The 22,500-nt window shown below is 48.7% G+C and overlaps 1 protein-coding gene across 4 annotated transcripts in view; it reads right to left on the reverse strand.

The window, feature by feature from the left end:
* nrp1a (neuropilin 1a) overlaps positions 1 to 22,500 on the reverse strand; it is a 79,312-nt gene that overhangs the window by 20,060 nt on the left and 36,752 nt on the right. For all 4 annotated transcript variants that reach the window (XM_080793449.1, XM_080793451.1, XM_080793448.1 and 1 more), the window contains exons 7-9: positions 19,127 to 19,293; positions 5,390 to 5,545; positions 2,273 to 2,417 (exon numbers count right to left, since the gene is read on the reverse strand). In XM_080793449.1, coding sequence (XP_080649575.1) covers positions 2,273 to 2,417; positions 5,390 to 5,545; positions 19,127 to 19,293 — 468 coding nt within the window. The remainder of the gene's footprint in view (positions 1 to 2,272; positions 2,418 to 5,389; positions 5,546 to 19,126; positions 19,294 to 22,500) is intronic.

Genomic DNA, 22,500 nt, shown 5'->3' on the forward strand with positions numbered 1-22,500 from the left:
CTCAGCCACTGAATTCCATTACCAAATCAAAGTTTTCCATAATTCAATAGCACTTCCAAACCCCCTCTTCACCATTGACCAGAGAGGGTAAAAAAGACACATGCTTTAGGTCACTAGACTAAAGATCATTCATGGAAAACCCTCAATGAGGGAAAAAAACTGTAGTTCTGTAGTTCCATTGGGAACTAAGTGCCGGTAGACGGCACGGAACGGTTAAAACATTGATGCAGTCTGCCGTTACTGTCGCCGGTTCTGGCTGCCGTGTCGTCTTGTTCCGTTTACCGTCCTGCTCCCGTCCACTAAAATGACTTCCGGTTTTGCCGTCTGCCTGATCCCATGTGAATGCAGCGTAAAGGATAGCTATTGGTTCACAATGTCTATAAAACGGACACCGCTCAGAGAGCCATTACGTCTCCCTGTCAGGAGAGGGAGACAACGGATATAACACACATGGATATGGTTAACGTATATACGTAGTCCCATTATAGACGGCATGTTTTTGGTCTCAGATGGTGTGTACATACAGTACAGCGTCTGCAGCCTGCAGCTGGCAGTGTGCATGGCAGCCACAGGGCGCATGACGTCACCGAGGAGGCCCCTGTGGTGGTGGTGGTGTCGCTGTGATGTGCTCGCTGCGCTCAGCGCTGCACGGTGGTTCTGGTTGCATGCCCAGAACACACGCCCCAGATGTAACCCCCGCGCGAGTACACACGCACGCAGGCATGTGCGCACAAACACACACGGTACAAAAATACAAACAGCACCATAAAATACTGTATGCAGACTGCAGAGGCACGCAGAGACACACACACATTTTAGACCCCCCCCCACACACACACACACACACACACACACACACACACATCAATAGACAACCGCACACAAACAGTCACTAAAAGAACACCAATAAACGTTCGATCCACATGCTCATAAAAAACACAGGCAGATGTGCTGCTGACAAACATGTGTGCGCACAGTACACATGAAAGTGAGTCGCGGTTTCGCGATGTGCACATGCGCACGGGAGCCCCCCCCTCTCATTAGAGTAATTAATGTTAAGTTGACAAAGGAGTCACTTGGTTAACGATATGAACTCACAGCCACATATCTCTGTAGTGGGCAGGAGGGAGACAGACAGTAGAATGGTTAGTATGGACCACCAACCAGCAGCACACACACAGAGAGAGAGAGGCTGCCAATTGTCCCAAAACCCTGACAGATTGCTGCTATTTGTTTAAAAAAGCTTTACACCATGCCACCCTTGCCAAAATATTCATATAGCCTAAATATATAACTTTCTAACAGCAGATGAACATTAGTGGTTTTGTAAGCCAGTCTTTTCCAGGCTGCAATGTGACGTAGCTCTGTTTACACAATGCCCTACACCGTTCGTTTCAACTGTACTTCCGCCATTTTGTTCCTTAGATTGTTTTAGAATGATTGTGCCGTTTGCTTTGGCAATGTAAACACGTTTTCTCATGTCAAAAAAGCTCCTTTACATTGAATTGAGAGAGAGAGCGAGAGAGAGAGAGAGAGAGAGAGAGAGAGAGACAGAGACCGAGAGAGAGAGAGAGACAGAGAGACCGAGAAAGAGAGACAGAGACTGAGAGAGAGAGACAGAGACCGAGAGAGAGAGAGAGAGAGAGAGAGAGAGAGACCGAGAGAGAGACAGAGACTGATAGAGAGACTACAGGGAAAAGCGGGTGACAGGTAGAGAGAGGAGCAGAAAGAGGAAGAGCCTATAAGCGGGGCACACTGCCCCGCCCCCAGCGTGGCCGGCAGCTGCTGGCTCCATCCATATTAAATGAGGTACATCTAAACATCGGGTAACATAAATACATAATTCCCCCCTTCATGCGCTGGTCCTCCATAATGCAACGCCTCACTGTAGGCTTTGGGGAGTGCAGCTCATAAACAGATAGCATCATCTCGCACTGTGGACACGTGTTTGCTCTACCTGGTATTTGGGGAGGGGGTAAAACAGCAGCCTTGTGCAACAACGGAGAGTTACATAACAGATAATCTCTCTAGACAGATTCAGCCGACAGCGGAATCCGTCAGCACCATCCGACTTTAACCACTTTCGCAGAAAATAGCAGATCAACAAGTTCACAACGTTTCCACACAATAACAGCAAACAGGAAAGACTACTATAGAGCCCTGAGGGACTCCGCTAAACCATATAAGTGGTTAAACTCCTTTTTTGAGGGACACAGATTATTTTGTGCGTATGTGAAGGATTTCGACAGGGTCTCTCCAGTGTGGTACTGACCTGATATCTTACACCCGTACACCTCGAAGCGCAACGCAATGCCCGTCTCCCAGGCGACGGGGCGGACACGCAAGAAGCGCGTCAGCGTGGGCTTGGGCAGCATCGTCCTGGCGATGTCCGTCGGGTTGGTGTTGCCGTGGAAAACCTGTGAATAAGACAACAGACACACACATAGATCAACTGACTGACGAGAGTTTAATCATCGAACGGCGGAATGCATGAACATTGTCCCAGAAACAGGAATGTCCTGACGTCACTGTCAGTAGAGGGCGCCAGTCCACAGGTTTGTGTACTTTTTATTTGCATTGAAATCCCCATTTTGGATCTATTCTCTACATATAAGAACTGTGTTTGAAAAATAAACCGATCATCCCGGCCTTTTCACTCATATGGATATGAAGCATCGACTGAAGGTGTAAATGTACAAATATACCCAAAGAGTAACACAATAAGTGCTAGAAACGTCAACGAGGGATCTCAGGAACAATGTGTTGACAGCTGGGCGTGAGGTATAATAGCAGCGACATTGCTTTCATATGTAGTTTCAAGACTTTTGCGGCCAAATTAATTCAATTTTCTCGAGAAACTGGCTGTATCAAATATGAATGGACATCATTAACGGCTCACAGCCACCCCCCTGACAGAAAGGTCTTGATGATCGGTTTATTTTTCAAACTGCAGTTCTTATATGAAGCGACCTAAAATGGGGAATTCAATGCAAATAAAAAAATACATGAACCTGTGTACCGGCGCCCTCTACTGAAAGTGACGTCAGACTCCGGTGCTCTATTGCGGGGGAGGATTCACATGTATCACGTCATGGTCATACAGTATACTATACTACCAGAGGTGGGAAACCATGTCTTTTTGATCTATATATCAATTAAAAAGACAGTATAGCACCTCCTTTCTCACACACCTGATATTGTTCTGACCTAATCTCAATGCAATCTGCAGCACGGCTCATTTGGCTGCATAAACAGACAAGGAGCCCATGGGGCAGTGAAACCCGAGGCAACATGTGTAACGTTGACAGGGCCAGATTGGTGGGAGATTCCCTCCTCCCTTCCAAGGTTCCACTGCAGTGTCCTGTGCTTAAAAAAGGTCAGAGATGTCACCGGCCACCGGAGGTTAGTTGACAACTTTACTAGTGTCACACGAGGAGGCAGGCCACCCCGGAGCACAACTCCCTGCACTCCATCAGTCGCAACACTGGCGGTAATTGAGTGACGCCAGCGTCGAGGGGACTTTGCTGAGCGGCTATACACGGCACGCAGGAATCCACCGATGTTTACTTCCAGAGAGAGGTGGAGTGCGAGAGATAGAGAGAGAGAGAATGGTGTGAAAGAGAGAAGCTGGAGAGCAAGAGAGAGGTGACAATAAAGAGAGGAAGGGAAACCTTCCATAGGGGAGACAAAAGAATGAAGCTGCGAGCGAGATAGTGAGCGTGTGTTGTGTGAGTGAGGGAGTGTGGCTAACATTACTCTAGGGCCCCAGCAGCTAATCTGGGCTGGGGCCGGGCGCTGAAACGCCAACAGGGCTGAGCCATTAGTCCGTGCCGCCTGTCTGCCTGCCTACCTCTCTGTGGCCCGGTCCCTGGGCAATACCTGTCAACCGCCGCCACTAAGGGACACGCAGCAAAGTCATCCACTCTCTTAAATGTCACGCTGCCGCTCCTCTCCACTCGCCAACTATTAAATGGCTTTTTTCCAGCGGCCGCTCGCTCTATGGGCCTCTGAACTGCAGACTCAGCATTTAGCAAATGGGCCCACTCCTCACAAAAGCACTTTAGAGACCGGGGGGGGGGGGGGGGGGGGGGGGAGAAAAAGCACAGGCCAGGCCTTACCATGGTACCTTTAAGCAGCCACTTCAGTTCAGAGAGGGGACTGTGTGCTTTGGGGAGGCCATAGAAGAATTGGAGCCCGGGGGGGTTGCGTACACACAGCAGCGCAAACGAGCCTGTTTGGATGCTCTCTTGGTATAATGAAGGTGTTTTTCTTTTGTTGTATAACGCTATTTACATGTCACGCACACATGAGGAAGGTCAAACACACAACCTTCTTGACCCTTTTGAACACCCACTGCGGAAGGAAAAAAGGTCCATTGGGGGCGTTTTATCTCCAGGGTAACGCAGATGGACAAAACCTGCCCTGTTTGACCGCTCGGTCGACTGTCAAAGCTAGTCACGCTCTATACCTCCCCTCCCTCATTCCTTCTTTCTCCTCTCCCAGGTCCCGCCTCGCCCAGCTGCTCAAACACCGCCCGGCTCTCCGGTTCCATCTACCTCTACCCCTCCCAACACACGTTCAACACGTATTTATCAGGCATTTTCTTTATCCTCCTTTACTTTCAAGGTGTAAGCCCATGGCTGCCTCGCACAAAGCGGACGTCGCATTCCAGACAAAGCCCCGCCGGCAGCTACTGTAGACCCACATTAGCGCTGATCTCAGGCGCTGTAAATACCATCCACTCGTTCGGAACTCGGGGAGGTAAATTACCATACCAAACAAAGTGCATAATTGCACGCTGCGAGGCAGAGGCCCGAGTGCACACACAACAGGGTATTTCCCCCTTTTCTGTTGCGCTCAGAGGGAACATGAGGGAGCAGACCACAATTCGACTCAGCTGTCTTGTTGTGCCGAGGCAGGATATTGTGAGTGCAGTACATCCATAGGGGTGGTTTGTGTGACATAGTCATTGCGCAACCCAGAAAAATAACATCAAAGGCTTGGTTTTGTACCGCCTCCCAATGTTTTTTTATTTAAGGACAAAAATAGAATTCGACTCTGGGAAAGGATTCTGATTCAGCAATCCTGTCTGTAAAAACACTATCACACTTTGATAAAAAGTCTCGGGGCACCACTGTAAATAACCTTTTTCATTGCATAGTTACTTCAAAGCGCTATGAAAATGTTTCTGTCTAAGATACACTAAGTCACGAGGAAAACTTGAGAGAATATCCATTAGGATCAGTGCAATTATAGAGGGGCTAGGTGGTTAAACTGAAGTTATATTGATAAATTAGCAAATATCAGCAAAGTATTCTGCGGCACCCCCTTTGAGAAACCCTGAGGTTTCTCAAAGGAAGTATGGAATGAAGGAGGCTCAGGGTCTCACCTTCTGCTTGGAGCCCTCCTTCAAGGTGATCCAGTCCTCTCCATTTGAGCTGACGTCCACTTTGTAGGACTTGACGAAGTATGTCCTGTGGGTCTCCTGGGAGATGGCGCCCTGGGTCCCGATGGCCGAGACAAAACGCAGGAACCCCAGATCCACCTAACGATGGGAGACAGACAGACAGACGGATGAGCAAAGTCTGATAGAACAACACAGTACGACCTGAGAGAAAGACACACTGCAGACGTTATTGCGACGTAATGTGCATAATAAGTACATGCTACAGTGATGTAAATAGGTTTTCAATGTGGTATGGTTTAGATGGGTCTCAGGGACATCAGGGAGTCCTATACTTGTCTTCAACAACATTAGAGTACAGTATAGCCGACTGAGTACAGTATTGTACTCATTGCACGCAATCATGTCACCCCCTGAGGGTGTCTTTTCTCAATTTAGTGAGTATAAGGATGCAGGATGCAGGCTATTTGCATCACTATGCATACTTCTATAGCTGAAATATGCACTGCACTGCCTGGTCAATGACATGAATAATGGCGACAGAAGAGAGGGTGTTCGACGTGAGAAACTCTATTAATAATAATAAAGCACTGACACGTCCAGGAGAGCGAAAAAATATGGCTCCGCCACTGGCATCACCTCTGGAGTCTGGACATATAGGCTCATCAGCCACCGCATAGAATTTAATAAACAGAGCTATGAAACCGTATTCACATTAATGAAAGCGACACTGGATGACAACTTAATTTCCTGCGATGGGAGACAAGGGCTTATTGGATAAAAGTGAGCGTGGAACAGAACGCAGCCCCTGCAATCGCATTATCGGAATCGACCGAGAGAGAGTGAGGAGAGAGTGAGAGGGAAGAAGAAGGTGCAGATTGAATATCAAACATTGTGCATTTCAAATATGCAGTGATCTATAAAGTAATCATGAACTGCGGTGCATTACAGGTGGACTATTAGATTTTCATGAGCGCACTGCCAGCGAGGAACACGGCCAAGAAGTGGTTGGCCACCAGGCAGAAGGGATTGTGTAACTCCGTATGTGTGTGCGACTGTGTGTGCGACTGTGTGTGTGACTGTGTGTGTGTTCAGCATGCATAGGTATAGGTGTGTTCTGCACGTGCACGCACACACGGTGGATTGAATGAGATACTGAGCAGAGGTGCAGGCCAGGGTTTAGAGATCACATTATCACAATACTGTTTAGCTTCAGGTCAGTATAGAGCTGTCAAAGATTGCACGCACACACACACACACACACACACACACACACACACACACACACACTTCCGTGCATGCTATTCTTCAAAGTCAGATATGCAGTCTTCAAACTGGCCCTTGGCTTGATCCTTATAGCTGCCAGTGGCCCTCTGTGATTCTCTGTATGTTTGGGACACATGGCCCCCGGCTTTGAGAAGCATTCCACACTCACTATACCTTTAGTTCGCCCCAGAGCCATAGAGTAAGACAGAGTTACCACATCGAGGGGGCAGAAGAGAAAACTGTTCATGCAGCCTGGAGAGTAAATGTGTGCAACATGACAACTGAACTAAAGTCGCTGTAATGTTTATGTTGTAGTATACTAAAAAGCTATCTAAAATAAAGGAATTTAAGATCATTAAAGCTGGGCTGTTGCCTGAGTGCAGTGCATTCTGCCAACTTCCAGTGCAGGACATTGTCACTCTTCGCTTAGCACTTCGCCAATAGAAGTCTATGTAGAAGAGGACTGGCCCCATGAAGTAAACGGAATTGTCGTAACTCTGTCTTACTCTATGGCTCTGGTTTGCCCACTTGGACACGGACACACACACACACACACACACACACACACACACACACACACACACACACACACACACACACACACACACACACACACACACACACACACACACACACACACACACACACACACACACACACACACACACACACACACACACACACACACACACACACACACACACACACACACACACACACACACACGTTCCTCTCTGAAGTCTGAAGAGCTCTGTTTAACCCAGTCACATCAATCTATAACCCCTGAGAGTAGAGGGGCTTCTGTGTTTAACCTCATATCAATTCTATAACTATAACCCATGAGAGAGAGAGAGTGTGTGTGTGTGTGTGTGTGTGTGTGTGTGTGTGTGTGTGTGTGTGAGGGGGGGGGGCATCATTGGGTGATGATGAGGACTCTAAGGAGTAGGGGTCTCTAAAGACTTCCTCAGCTCTAGCATGTGGAAGCAGCGCGGTTGGGGTTTAGCGGACGTTGGCTCTTTCTCCGACAGGCCGCGCTGACGGTAATGGGGAGTAATGGTGTTGCGTGCAGATGCCGCAGAACTTCGGGTTCGAGTGGTGGGGGTTGTGAGGGTGGGGAGGGGGGGGCTGCTGCTGCAGGAAGCAGAGGCGTTTGTGGGAACCGGTTTCAGATCAAGACGAGAGACACGGGAGCTTTGAAGTCTGTCTGAGATGGGCTCAGCATCTGATGGATGGTGACCGGGGTCTTAGGGAGATTACCACGTCCATGCCAAGGAGAGGTTGTGCGTGCATGCATGCGTGTGTGTGTGCGTACATGTGTGTGAACATTGATGTGTGTGTCTGTGTGTGCGCACGCGTGAACATTGATGTGTGTGTGTGTGTGTGTGTGTGTGTGTGTGTGTACGAGATGAAAAGCATGGACAATGTGTGTGTGATTGTGTCTGCATATGAATGTGTATAGGAGTGCATATTCATGACCGACAGCAGGAACTCTGTGCGTGCCTTGGTTTGTTAGAACGCACGTGCACACACACACACACACACGCATGCAAACCAGTTTGCGTGTGCACGTGTGTGGCCAAGTATGCGTGTGTACGTGTGTGTACGTACATGTGACATTTTGGCGATCAAAGCCAGGAGTCAGATCGTCTTCCAAGCACGGTCTCGCTGCCTGGGGGCCTTTGCATGCTAAAGCCATACGGCCCCGTGGAGCCTGCCAGAGCTCTGCCTTGCCAACCCAATATACTGTGCTTAATGACTCCGGACCAACAGCTGCCTATACCACAATGAATGAATGCATTGGCAATGCGCTGGTCACTGCCTCTCCTCGGATTCCCGTTTGACTTGCAGACATGCAGGAAAAAGATCAAAACAGATGCGATCAATGTCTGAGGCTTCACTGTGCCTCAATCTCTCTCTCTCTCTCTCTCTCTCTCTCTCATGCTTGGAGGATTTCGATGGATGGAGAGAGAAAGCGACAGAGAGAGAGGGTGAAAAAGGAGAGGAAACAGAAAAAAGGCAGAATACTTTTGTTCCCGTCTGCGGGCTCAGAGGGGCTTACCGGGCAAGGCCCAGATTTCTTTTAGTCCTGTAAATAGAGACAGAATCAAATCCAACCCCCCCCCCCACCCCTCCTCCTCCCCCACTCACCCTCCTCCCCCACTCCACCCCGTGCTTCAGACGGCTCCCATTTAATAACGGAGGAGCCTGAATGCCTCTCGGCTGGGCGAGAGGCTGCGTGTCGTGCCAGTGCAGATGGCAACTTGGACGGCTATAAAGCACGCTGGACTGCAGCAGAGCGTAGACTGGCATACATTAGCCGAGGCGTCGGTCCTTAACGTTTCACTTACAAAAAAAGCGAGGCCGAGTCTGATTCGCCGCCAACCAACCTGGACCAACGACAGCGGGGCGTCTATATATGCCTATAAAAAGGGGCGATGTGGAGTGGGACGATGAATGGGCCTGGGGATGATCTCCTCTGATTGGGTCTCATTAGGCCCTAATGGAGTAAAAAGAGCCCCTGGGAGTGAGACCGTGGAGTGGCCGCGGCCTAATTGAGAACACTCATGAATGCTCACAGCTCACTCGCTCTGCCCACGCTGTCGAGACAAGCTGTGCCCGCCTCTTTCTTATACAATTTTTTTGTTGTTTTTGTTGTCGTGGCGTTCGTTTGTGATTGAGCATGCATGTCAGCTTGTGATTCCGAGAACAGACATCTGATCGTCGGTGATCAACAGCAGGCACGCACACACACACGCTGACAGCCCAGTAACGCTGATGCACCTCGCAGCTTCTGTCCAAGCATGTTGAAACATGAATGGAGGGAGCTAGAGCACACAGTGGAGCTGGAGGGGCGGGAGAAGAGAAGAGAAGAGAAGAGAAGAGAAGAGAAGAGAAGAGAAGAGAAGAGAAGAGAAGAGAAGAGAAGAGAAGAGAAGAGAAGAGAAGAGAAGAGAAGAGAAGAGAAGAGAAGCTCCAGTATGAGATGATGATGAGATTAGATACACTTTATGGGGGGTGGAGGGGCTGCAAGAAAAGAGGGAGAGGAGAGAAGAAAGGAGACGGAATGATGAAGATGAGAGAGGAAGGCTAAGATAACTCTTCCTCTCTCTCAAAGGAGAACAGAAAAAAAGAGAACGAGATGGGTGGGGAGGGTGGGGAGAGAGAGAACGAACGAGAGAGGGAAAGGGAGAGGGAGGGAGGGAGAGAGAGAGAGGGATGGTATAGGGCAGACTGGATCAATTTCACAGACATGGGTTGATAACAGGGCCCTGGCTAATGAGCAAGCAATGATTTATTAATGGCCGCTTGTTACAGGCCGAGGTAAAGGAGTTCAGCTGTAGCTCCAACAGACGAGGGCTACACAGGTCAGGGAGAGCCGGACTGGCCTGCATGCCAGGACGTGCTGGAGTGATATAAAAACCTCTGCGCTGCCAAGACCACACTGAAAACAAACAGGCCGGGATAATTATTACTAGTGGGACCTCTTTTAGCCCAGATGGGGGGGGGCTTCAACTGACCCATAAACAGCCTCAGTAACTGACATACAGTATAGATACTGCGAGCTGTGCACGGCGCTGTGGGTTCCCAGGCAAATGCGAGGCAATTAGGTGATGAATGGCTTGTCATAGAAATCTCGGGCCCCCGAAAAGCTGAATCATGCCTAATGGGTGATGTAATCAGCCGTGTAAAAGTGTCTAAAATATGAGCGCCGTGCCGACACGTACACGAGAGGTTGTGTTTTGCGATTTTGCTGACGGCCCAGAAAAAGGTGCTTGTGCGCATTTCATATCTCTGATTTGCCCCCCCCCACACCCACCCCCCGCATCCTCGGGAGCGGGGCGTGTTTGGAACGATGCCCACCTGTAGACAAATGACACAATATATACACTCCGGGGCACCGCGGTGCGCGGTAACTCACGTCCAGAGGGACGCACAGCCCTCGCCATAAACACGTCACGCGGGGTAAGAAATCACACGGCTTCATCGGGTTCCTCCATAAAGCCCTAGCAGGCTGATATGTGGTGGAACTTCCAATGTGTCCTTGTCTCTCGTGGCTGCTGCTGTATTGCCTATGTGTCTGTGTGCGTGTGTGTGTGTGTGTGTGTGTGTGCACGCGCTCGCATGCGTTTGTATGCCTCTTCAAAACAGGCTGACCGGGAGATTGTGAAAGTGAGTGGCCGCTGTGTTCTTTCCGTTCTTCACGGAGGCAAAGTATAAATCAGAATGAGACGAGAACAGGAGGCTGAAAGCGCTTTCAATTCATCGTCGAGTCATCCTCCCCAAACATGACGCGGACGGGAGCATCATGACTCACCATTTCAGCCTCCACGTCTGTGACTCAGCCGTAGTCAAGTGTTACACACGTTGCAGTGAAACAGACTGTGTGCGGTTTAGTAGAGTAGGTCACAGGACTGAGAAGTCCAGTCCAGCCAGTGACTCTGTCTGTTCTGACTGTCGGGCTCACAATTGACTCGCTTGCCGGGGGGAGTTTACGAGGAACAATCAGTAACAGAGTTACCAAAAAGGCCCTGTGGGCTGAATTGAGTTAATTTGTTTTCCCCCTCAGGCAGGTTTTGGTGAAACAACAATGGGCAAAGGGAGCGCTCTTAAAGGAATAACATTGCTGATTTGTTTCTATCCTAAATCCCATTGTTGTGATTTGAGGGGATCAATAATGCAGTGTGGGAAAAGATACCAAGTGTCTTTTTTGGGGCAAACATTCAGGAAAAAACAACAGATCTTCAAGCTCACAAACCCATTGCAACTCCACACGTTGTGAGCTTGTAGATTGGCTATTTCTATCGGAGTATTTTCGGTGTAGTTGGAGACAAAAACGGAGGCGAGCCAAAATACAGAATCCTGGGGGACCCCAGACAACAAAGTATATCGTCTCTGTCGGGTGGGTACGTCATAATGTCCAAAACTGTTACTTTTCAGGATTCAAATTCAAAAACAGCAAAGGTAGCAGATCGACAAGCTGTTTGTAGATCTGCTATGTTTTCGAGTGATGCTGTAGTGTGATCAAGTAGGGACGTTAATTTACAAAAAGAAAAAAAAAATGAAGTTCAAATGGACATAAGAGGTTTCCGCCCGACAGTGAAGACATAGGGCTTATGCAGTTAAGTGTGTTTTTCCAAGTCAAAGAGCAGCTGCTGGGACGGGGATAGAGACAAACACTGCAGCCTCTTGTCCTCTGATGATGCTTGTGGAAAGGTTTATGGATCTCATAGGATGCTTTCATAAGAGAAATCTAGTTCCAGCGTAAAGAGGCCGTATCCGTCTGGTTTTTACATGCAGAACCTGGCCACAGATATCCACTACGTGACAAGTACAAGTGTAGTATTGTTTGCAGTGGTGGCCAGTAACAAAGTACATTTACTCTACTACTTGAGCACGTTTTTTGAGTATCTGTTATTTACTTGAGAATTTGTCCTTTGACACTTCTGACTTTCACCCCGCAACTATTCAAATATTGTTTGTCTTTTGAAGTATTTCGAGGAAAGGAAAAGGTACATTATTAATTAGCCACTTTCTTACTTTACTTACTTTTGAATTTGTACTTTGTATATTTGTGCAATTTTAAAAGCAGGTACTCCAGTACTTTAACTCAAACTTCACTTGTGTAGGTATCTGATACTTCTACTAAAGTACTGGAGTTGCTTACTCTATCCATCACTGGTCTTAAAAAATATCACATAATTCAAAAACAAATGAGTTTCTGAGTTGGGTCACATCAGTCCATCTGCTAATTTCACCTATACGCCACAGGGAGTTTTGGAGGTGGGAGATATCTAAAGAATTCCATTACCTCAAAGTGTAATTAATTCTCCCTTTTGTGAAAATTGCATTACCGGGACGCTGTGAGACCTATGAGCCGATCACGCGACCTTCCATTTATCACAGTACCCACCTGACAGAGTTACACTTTATTTTTAGCCTCCCAACACCTCAGCTGGCAGATTTAAATTATGCATATCTACCCATGTGGCCCTCATCCGTTTCCCTGACAAAGAGGGATGATGCGGAAGGAGCAGGTATGACAGCAACTAAAAATAAAAGAAAGGTAGTCTGTGTCTGTGTGCGTGCGTGTGTGCGTGCGCTCAGCCCCGGGAGTTGTAGGAAGGATGTACTGTAAACCGTCTAGTCTGGAGCCTTTCCTTCCTTGTGAATCACCATTAGAGGAGCTAACCTTTATTGTCATTCGTGGCATTACAGCTCAATATGATCAACACACTCCGTGACGTTTTACCACGGGGTGTGACGCAACCGTCGTCTCTCATCTCCTAAGCAGCCGGCTTTTGCGATCCTACGGCTCGGGGAGACAGAGCCTGCAGATGACCCGTCTAGTGATAACAGAATGACTACAGAGTGCCCCCGGGGCACTCTCCTCGTCTGGAATGCAGACGTTAGCAAATGACACTGATTACGGCTGGGGCTGACTTTTTGACTCTACTTACAGCCGGCACTGTTTCATTTCATTACATCATGCCATCGCCCGCGTGTTTCGATTTCCAACCCCCCACCCCCGCCCCCGCTGTTTGAGCTGCCCGACTCCAGCGCCTGCTCTCTCTCTCTCTCTCTGTCCTCCCATTGATTTTCCAATCGAGAGTCGAGGCTCGGCACAAAGACAGCATCCATTGTCTGCGTTCGCACTGCGCGATGATGATCTCACAGGCAGCCAAAATGCCAGCGTCTACTGCTCTGCTCTGCTCTCCCCGAGACTTCATCAACTGAGAAAGCCGCTGTTAATTATCACTCCATATTCTAATTACTCATCACTTGGCACGGCAGCAATAAGACCTGGAATGGAGACAGCAGCGAATAGAAGCAGAGAGAAAGAGAGAGAGAGAGACAATAGCGATGTGGAGCGAATTTTGCATCACGCCGACCCCTGGTGTAATCGAGAGCATATTTGGTGGACAGAGTGAAAGAAAAACAGAATAGTGTGTGTTTTGCGAGTACTGTTTTAGCGGCTGACATTGACGTGAGGCCATGTGGGCTCCGCGGCCACCACGGAAATACGAGCGCCAGTGTTTGCCAGTGTTTTCGTCTGCGGGAAGTTGGGAAATATAAACCGCTCGTTTGGTCAGCCGAGCAAGCGGATCTCGGTCTGTTTTCTTTGCTAAATGGGTCCGCTTTGTTTTGCAGCGCCGCATTCGTGACCGCGGCCGTGATCTCTGCACGAGGAAGCGTGCGGTCGCGGCGGGTCGCGGCCCCCTGCGCTTTAAAAACTGTACCGTTAACCCCGCGATAACTTCCTCTGCAACGCGGGGTGGGGAGATTGCCATCACACGGGGGAGATAAAGGAGGGCGTTGTGTAAACAATCACAGCCATGCTTTTCATGTCCGTTGGCTTTCATCTAGCAGAAGGGTGAGATTAAAGCAGATAGCCCCCTCCCCCTCCTCGTCTTGGTGACTATACAGAGAAGAGGGACTCTCAGACCAACGTCACTCCTTTGTGATTAAACACTTTACGTTATCAGTGAGATATAGGCCTGTACGTAAATGCTGAGAACGCATTCACTGCCCGAGCAGGGAGGACTGAAGATAATGGCAGACCTTGTTGTCAGTAAATCAGACCTTTATGGGAAGCAAAAAACAATAACTCAAGTCCACGGGGGACGGATATGCAAAAAACAATAACTCAGGTCCACGAGGATGGATATATCCTCCATGCTGCATGTGTGTGGACATTTGAATAACAGTTGGTATTGCTCAATGTGATGCTCAACACAGAGACAGTTCGCTCTCTCTCTACAGCACAGCATGCATAATTTATGGTGATGTGGACGTGTACATGTACATGTGCGCGTGCGCGTGCGTGTGTGTGTGTGTGTGTGTGTGTGTGTCTATCAGTGGTCAATGGGCCTGGCTGTCAGACAGCCTTTATGGCACGGCTCCGGCACTGCGGTGACTCTGAGGCTATCAGAACCTCTCAGCCATCCGACAGAGACATTCCTCAGCGCCGGCCTCTCACGGGACAAACGGAAAGAACCCCCCCCCCCCCTCCCTCCTAAATGGACCCCTTGGGAGCCTTTCATTTCAGGCTATACGGCATGCCTTCTGAAAAAAAGAAGGATATATATATACGTTTCCCTCAAGAGACCCAAATGTGTTGTGCAGATGCAGGTATTTCCTCATGACGGTTCCGCATCATTCAGACCTTCCTATTGGAACCATCCGGAGTCCATAAATACAACAATCTGGACCATAAGCAAGGCAGCAGCATGCGTGCCGATACTATCATTTATCCCCGCCGCAAAACCTGCCGCATGGAGACCTGTGCGGCGGAGCCTCCGCCACTTCAAAGAGAGCCCAGGGCTCTCTCCGCTGTAGATAATATTATGAACATGTCCCTGTCTTGATGTGGCTGAACTGTCAAATACAAGAGGCGGAAGGATGAGGAAGATGAGAGGACCCGGAGAAAAGCGATGATGAGATGAAAGATGGTAGAGTGAATGATCTAGCGCGCGGCAGAGTCCCGCTCTGAAGGATTATTGGGCCTTCCCTTTTCTTTCAACTCCAATCGTCAAAACCGCAAAACCCTCAAAGGGTGTCTGTCGGTCGCCGTGTGCAGCTAACGGCTGCTTTTTCCCTCTGGCAAACGGGCAGTGATTGATGACCTGGCTAACCTAGCATTCGACGCTAAACCACACCACACCAATCTAATTACCCCCGAGAAGAGAGCACAGTCTGTAAGCATCTTGCCCCCGTGTGTTTGGAATGAGGCAGCATTGAAACGGATGACAATTCGGGATTATACATGTCAGGGGAAAAAAGAACCGAGCAAAGGAATATGCCGGAGAATCAAAAAAGCCGGCTGCCTGTCATGAATAATAAGACTTGCCTCGCCGCAACTTGCAGTTCTGGGGGATGATAATGAAATAAATAATGAATGCACGACAGCACGCCGAGATGAGCTGTGGGGGGCTTAGGAACGGATGGCGTAGCGCCTTTGTCAAGGGGCTTAATGAAAGGCGAGTGAAGAATTTCACTCTTTTTAATAACACTTGTGATAATTGGACTTTTTCTGAAGGGGTGCAGGGGCAGGGCACACATTTGAAGAACAGACATCGCTACGCCCTGGACACAAATGTGGCTTGTGGGCTTCCACTTTGAAGTTCAGAATTTTTATGAGATTACTCAGTGGTGGCGATCCGGCATACCCCGACAGAACACACGTCTCCTTCACGCCGATTCGGATTTCACCACTAAATCAAATCCTCCAGGATCGATATATACCCACACAGACTCCCGAGTGCCAACAAATCATCTTGTTTACCTGTGGTTTTTTTTGCTGAGGAGGGGCAGAACTGTACACAGCTCTGAGCTGTGCTTGTAAACAAGGACAATGGGTCGCAGCCTATATATGCACTCATGATCACGATGTGAGAAATATATCGTCTCTGTCGGGTGGAGGTGGAAAACCCCATACAGTCAAGCATGTCCAAAACGGTTTCTTTGCAGGATTCAAAACAGCAAAAGTAGCAGATCTGCTACCTTTGTGTGATGCCGTATAGTATGATCAAGCAGGGCGTTAATTTGCGGGGAAAAAAGTTAGAATATGGAGATACACGGTTTCTGCACGACAGTGGTGATTTGGTATGACCGCCAACAGAGATAAATACGCGAGTCCTAAACAGACAGACAGACAGACCGTGTGTCTCTCAGCTGTTGAATTTGGCTGTAGAGGAAATGGTCAGGGAAGGACGCAGGTCCTTCCTGTAACACTCGAGACACATGCTGGGTTCCTCTGCGGGGCGATAGAGGAGCCCTCGCCAAGCACTCCCACACACACCCACCGAGCCAAGAACGCAAAACCCCCCCACATACACAGGAATGGAGTCGCACGCATGAGCGCACGCGCGCACAACACACACACACACACACACACACACACACACACACACACACACACACACACACTTATTAAATTAGTCTGGAGGAGCAACAGAGGCCCTCAGGACAATATTTTCATTCCAATAAAGGAAAAGCTTGCGTTTAAGGCCCTCCCCCAGCACAAATATTTGGCTTTGGGTCAGGTCTATTATTCACTCCCCCGAGGACTGCGCTGGGGCCAAACTATTCTGCGATGAAGCACAGACAGTAAAAGAAAGGTAAAAGAAAACAGTCCGATCGTTTACAAGGCAATGAGGCTTTGCATTTAGTAAATCAAACATGCTCCGAATCATCGCCGTCAGTCCCCTGGTGCATTTGAGCGGAGTTACGGGGCAGATAAACATAGGCTGATTGTTTTCAATAAATGCTTCCCATTAATGTTCTATGGAAACAGGTGGCCATCCAGTGCAAGGGATTGTGGGGGCTGACAGCGGGAGCGGGGAGTAGGTGAGGTGAGCAGAGCGTACCAGAAAAAAGCGGTCCAATTTTATGAAGTGAATTTCACAACGACAGTGAGATTGACAGAAAGAATATAACGCCTATCTATCAGGGATGTTATTCCCCCACTTGACAGCAGCTGGAGGTAATAACATCACGTGGGATTGTGGGAATGTTTCATTTAGGTGTTTCCCTGTGCCATAACAGAATTAAGTTAACTGTCCTGGAGCTGCTGGAAATATACACGCAATTACTATAATACCTTCAGCTTTATTCTATAGTATGCTGCTGACCATTGGCTGAATCCCATGTAGGGGTAGAAATAAACTTCACTCCGGCCGCGCCCTTATTCTGTTTTGTCTGACGAGACATATAGTATGCTTTAATTGAAACCCGCCAGGAGCACTACCAATCTCTCCGAATCGCTATAGAGAATAACAATAGTACAATAATAAAGCATGGCGGTAGGTGTCGGACATGTTTTGCGCCATACTATAGCGGGATTAAGCGTTTAAACACAGCTTGCATGTGAGGGACACGCCCAGCGGTGTCCAACCATCTGCACCGACGGGATCATGTGACTTAGTGCTCTCTGTGGATTGGAGACATCAGTCTATTGTCTTTCCTTGTAAAGCCGTCTCTGTGGTACAGATATCCCAATGAAGTTTTGATTAATATGGCAGCGCGCTTGTGTGTGTACGTGCTGTGTATACAAGAATGCTGTGTGTGTGTGTGTGCTAAGTCAGGGTGCTTGGACTAAATCCCAGTATCCAGCAGGCCAGAAAAGCCAACTGTCAGACAGGAAGGGGGGATTTTCAGAAAGAGAGAGAGAGAGAGAGAGAGAGAGAGAGAGAGAGAGAGAGAGAGAGAGAGAAAGAGAGGATACAGAGAGAAATAAACAGAGAGAACGCCGGCCGCACCCTGATACCCCTCTGTGGAAACCATGCAGAATCATGAGAATTTCTTGGATCTCCTTGGAGGGTTTAGAGAACGTTCCCCACCAGAGCCTGAAGGACGAGCCCAGAACATTCCTACTGTGTCCGTCCAAGCCAGGCGGTAGTCACTTCCAATGTCCTCCACAGTCCACAGTCCACACACACACACACACACACACACACACACACACACACACACACACACACACACACACACACACACACACACACACACACACACACACACACACACACACACACACACACACACACACACACACACACACACACACACACACACACACACACACACACACACACACAGACTGTGACTCACCTCCAGCAACACATGGACTGTGTTTAGTCTCCCAAAATGCGCCCATGGGATGACTTTGGAGAAATACCCATTCATCTGCGTGGCACAAAGTGCTATTAATATTATCTCTACCCCCCCCCTCCCCCACACTCCATTTAAAGGCTCAGTGTCTTTCTTTACCCCGCAGCCACCAGCGATATACACTGTGTAACCCTGAGATGAACTGTTTTAACATGAGTGCTATTTTTAGAATCTCATTACAGCAGAAACTCGAGGTTTTGAACGGTGTCGACATTCTCAGTGTGTGTCTTTCAAGTGACAGAGTCGCCACGTTCACAATGGGTGGGGCAGTGCTGGTGGTTAGAGATATGCCGCTAAACCGATACCCACTTTCCCTCCAGGCACCGATTCTCATATAGAATAGATAGATAGATACAGAGCACCAATCCGATACAGTGGTTCTCAAATCATCAGCATCAACTGAAGCATTCAAAATGTCACCGCAAATGAAATATCATCATGTGATGAATAACGTGGTGTCAGTGGTGGAAAGTAACTAAGTGCTTTTACTTAAGTAATGTACATAAGTACAATTTTGAGGTATTTGTACTTTGCTTGAGTATTTCCAATTTCCAATACTTTTACTTCAATTATTTGAATAACCCTATACATATTGAATATATATACTCATATTTGAAAATAGCCGATCTACAAGCTCACAATGCGTCACAATCTGCTATTTTCAATAGAATTTGTACACATTTTGAACTTGTGAAATGGCACATTCTGCACAATGAGTACTTTTAATTTGAGTACTTTATGTACATTTTGATGGAGGTACTTTTGTATGTTGTGGTGGAGTCCTACCTGGATCCATTCCTTGTTGGAGTCCTCCGCCGGCGTCCAGGCGTTCTCGTAGTAGTTGAGTCTGGAGCGCTCCGGGGACCAGCTGGGGTTATACTGGGACGAGGCCACGATCTGGTCCGACGTTATCTCCCCCGACTCCATTCCCAACGGGTCCGTACAGTTAAAGTCTGAGAGAGAGAGAGAGAGAGAGAGAGAGAGAGAGAGGGTGTCAAGGACAGAGAGGGTGAAAAGATGTTAGCATAACTGGAAGCAGCGGAAACGCCGGGAGTATTTGCCCGTTATGTGCTTTCAGCGTCCCCAAGAATCAGAGCTGGTCTCTGGGTAGGAAAGGACAACAACACATGACAGAGCACTTTAGGAACACAGAACAGAAATCCTGCCTCAGTCAATTGCCTCTCTCCCTCTCTCCCCGTCTCTACCCATTAATGGACAGAGATGTGTTCCGCAGTCCGATGAAAAACTTTACCCATGAAACATTTAGTGCGGTTGCTAAGTTTACGCTTGGCATGCAACATTTTTTTTGTACCAAGCGCTACAGCGCTGTTTTGCACACATACAGCACATTTTGTTCTCACCCGGGAGGTGTCAGGGTACATTTATTTTAGGGGGAGGTGGGGGGATAGTGTATCAGGTTGCCCATGCAGGAGGATGGGCGGAGGGGTTGTCTTGTTTGTGTTTACAAGGCGACAGTTCGTCCGGAGGCATGACCAGGATGGGTGGGTGGCTGGGTGACGGAATGGGAAGGTCAACACGGGCGCCCGGTTCAGCCACCCATCCCTCAACCCCTGGAGGTCAGCAGGCAGACTCGGCTCTGCACGGACGGAGCTGCCGCAAAGGAGCCTGGGTGAGGGGTGTGTGGATGTGGCCATAAAGGCTGACCTCTCCCGACCTGGCCCTGTGGTGGTTCTGTATGCTGGCAGCGAGCGGCGCAAAGGTATGCGGGGAGAAACTTTCACATGACCGCCACGTGGACTACGTGTGCACGCAGAAAGCAAACTGATATGCAAGGGGCACACACACACTCTTATACGGTCCTGTGCATGGGTGGCCATGCCGCTGTGTACTCTCACACAAACGAGCGCGCCACACACACCTTCAGGGTTCAGAAGTGAAGGAGAGCTCTGTTTCTGCAGTCTTGTGAGCTAACACAGATGGTCTCCCCATCTGTTGCTCTGCTTACACACCTCAGTCTCAGGGTCACAGGGTATGTTTGCACTGAGATATGTGTTTGCACATACATGTGATTGCACGGGGTGTGTGTGTCTGTGTGTGTGTGTGTGTGTGTGTGTGTGTGTGTGTGTGTGTTTGTGTGCGTGCGTGCACGCTCGCATATGTGTGGATGCGTGTACGAGCGCGTCATCATCTCACTGTGAGGCCGAGAAAGCAGTCTTGCACCTCTCTCCTCTCTCATCTTCACCTCTCTTTGAGAACGCTCCCCCCCACCGAGACCGCGTCTGGAGTCTCTGGACGAAGCAGATCGCAATCGACTGGGAAGAAGAAATACACAACACAAAGGCCCGCTTGTTTTGCCGGGTGGAGTTGCGATGGGATATAGTGTGGGACAGACACCGAAACAAAGTGGGGCTGGCGGGTCGGAGGGCGGAGGACAGACAGAGAGAAAGAAAACTGTGAGAAAGAGCAAAGAGAGACACACATGAGTGAGAGAAGAATCGAAGGGAAAAACATGAGGGAGAGAGATCAGACAGAAAGAGAGAGGGAGGGCGCTTGTCTAACAGAACAGAGCAATGATGACAGACAAAGTCTCTTTTCATCACAGCCTTATCAGCTCTCATCGGGCGGTTTGCAGCTGGCGGGTATACCGTTCCCTTCACCCAGCGCATGAGGCTGAACACCCTCCCATATAGATTGCGCACAAGTGGACTTTGGAATAATCCAAACAGCGCACGTCTGCAAAAAGCACGAGGAGAAGAGACCGGAGCGATCTCTCTCTTGTCTGGTTTTCCCTCTCTGACATGACTACTGCGACCAACTATTTACTGGCCGGGGATCAGATACATGTCCGTCTTTGTAATGGAGAAGGCGAGGAGTGGATTCTGGTAATCTGATCTAGCATGTGGGATTATAGGCGAACCCAAGAAACTCTTGACTCAAGTAATAAGACGGGGATTACGACTTCAGATGTCATCGCTGCATTAATTACTGTTAGATCTCACTCTGTGTGTGTGTGTGTGTGTGTGTGTGTGTGTGTGTGTGTGTGTGTGTGTGCGCGTGCCTCTATGCCTGTGTCTCTAGGCAAACTCCCTTCCCTGTGGACCGGTAAAAACCTTTTGGAGATGATTAGTAGATTTGTTTAATGCATCCATCAGCGTGTGTGTGTGTGCGTGTGTGCACGTGTGTGTGTGTGTGTGTGTGTGCGCGTGTGTGTGTGTGTGTGTGTGTGTGTGTGTGTGTGTGTGTGTGTGTGCACGTGTGTGTGCGTGCGTGTGCCTGGGGTGGTCTGCTCCAGAGACAGATTTATGACCCCCTAGCAGTGCTTGTCTTGCTTAATGAAATGTTTAGTTGCAGCGTTCTTCAAATTGGGGTCAGGGGGGGTCAGGCCCCATGACAATGATGCTACATGCAAAAGGCCTGGGGTTGGTGTTTCTCAGTATGCCTGTGTGTGTGTGTGTGTGTGTGTGTGTGGCAAAAAGGGAGGTGGGGGGTATATAGTTAGTGGGGTTATATGGTGGGGCCGGGACGCTCCCCGGAGCCAGTCTGGGCCCCTCCAGTGGGTAGCCCCCCCAGCACAGTGTGTAAACGCAAGGCCTCATAAAAGCAGCGGAGACAGCCCCCATACGTCCTAAGTGAGCCTGGAGGAGCCGAGGGTGTTGATTTAATTAGTTGCAAAACCGCTTTAGATGACAGGCAAAGTTTTGCTGCAAAACACAACCACATGTAACCTCCTCCCCGCTACGACATTAAAGGACAAAACCAACGTTGTGATTCCTCCTCGGATTCTTGAACAATTATGCAAACGGCTCCAGTAGCTAGTCTGCATGCTGCAGGCGTCAAACGCTTAACTCGTATAACCCCGTGATGGCTGATTTATACCTCGCTGCGTTCCGGCTTGTCGCACAGCGAACACAGCGAGATCCACGGCCTCACAATGCATTCTAGTACACATTAGACTGGCTCTTGGTGGTTACAGGTTTAGCATCTGTATAGCATATCGTCTCTGTCGGGTGGAAACCTTATATGTCCAAAACTGTTATTCAAAATTTGATATTTGATATTGCTCTATTGTTATTTGTCATTTTCCTTTTCTTATGATAATCTATTTTGTAAATGCAATTCGTGGAAGCTTGTGCAGACAAAACATTTTTACAGCTTTCACACCTGTGATTATGTGACAATAAACTTGAAGTTGGAAGTTA

Source organism: Protomyctophum bolini (assembly GCF_963924005.1).
Source record: "Protomyctophum bolini genome assembly, chromosome: 21".
Classification (NCBI taxonomy): Eukaryota; Metazoa; Chordata; class Actinopteri; order Myctophiformes; family Myctophidae; genus Protomyctophum; species Protomyctophum bolini.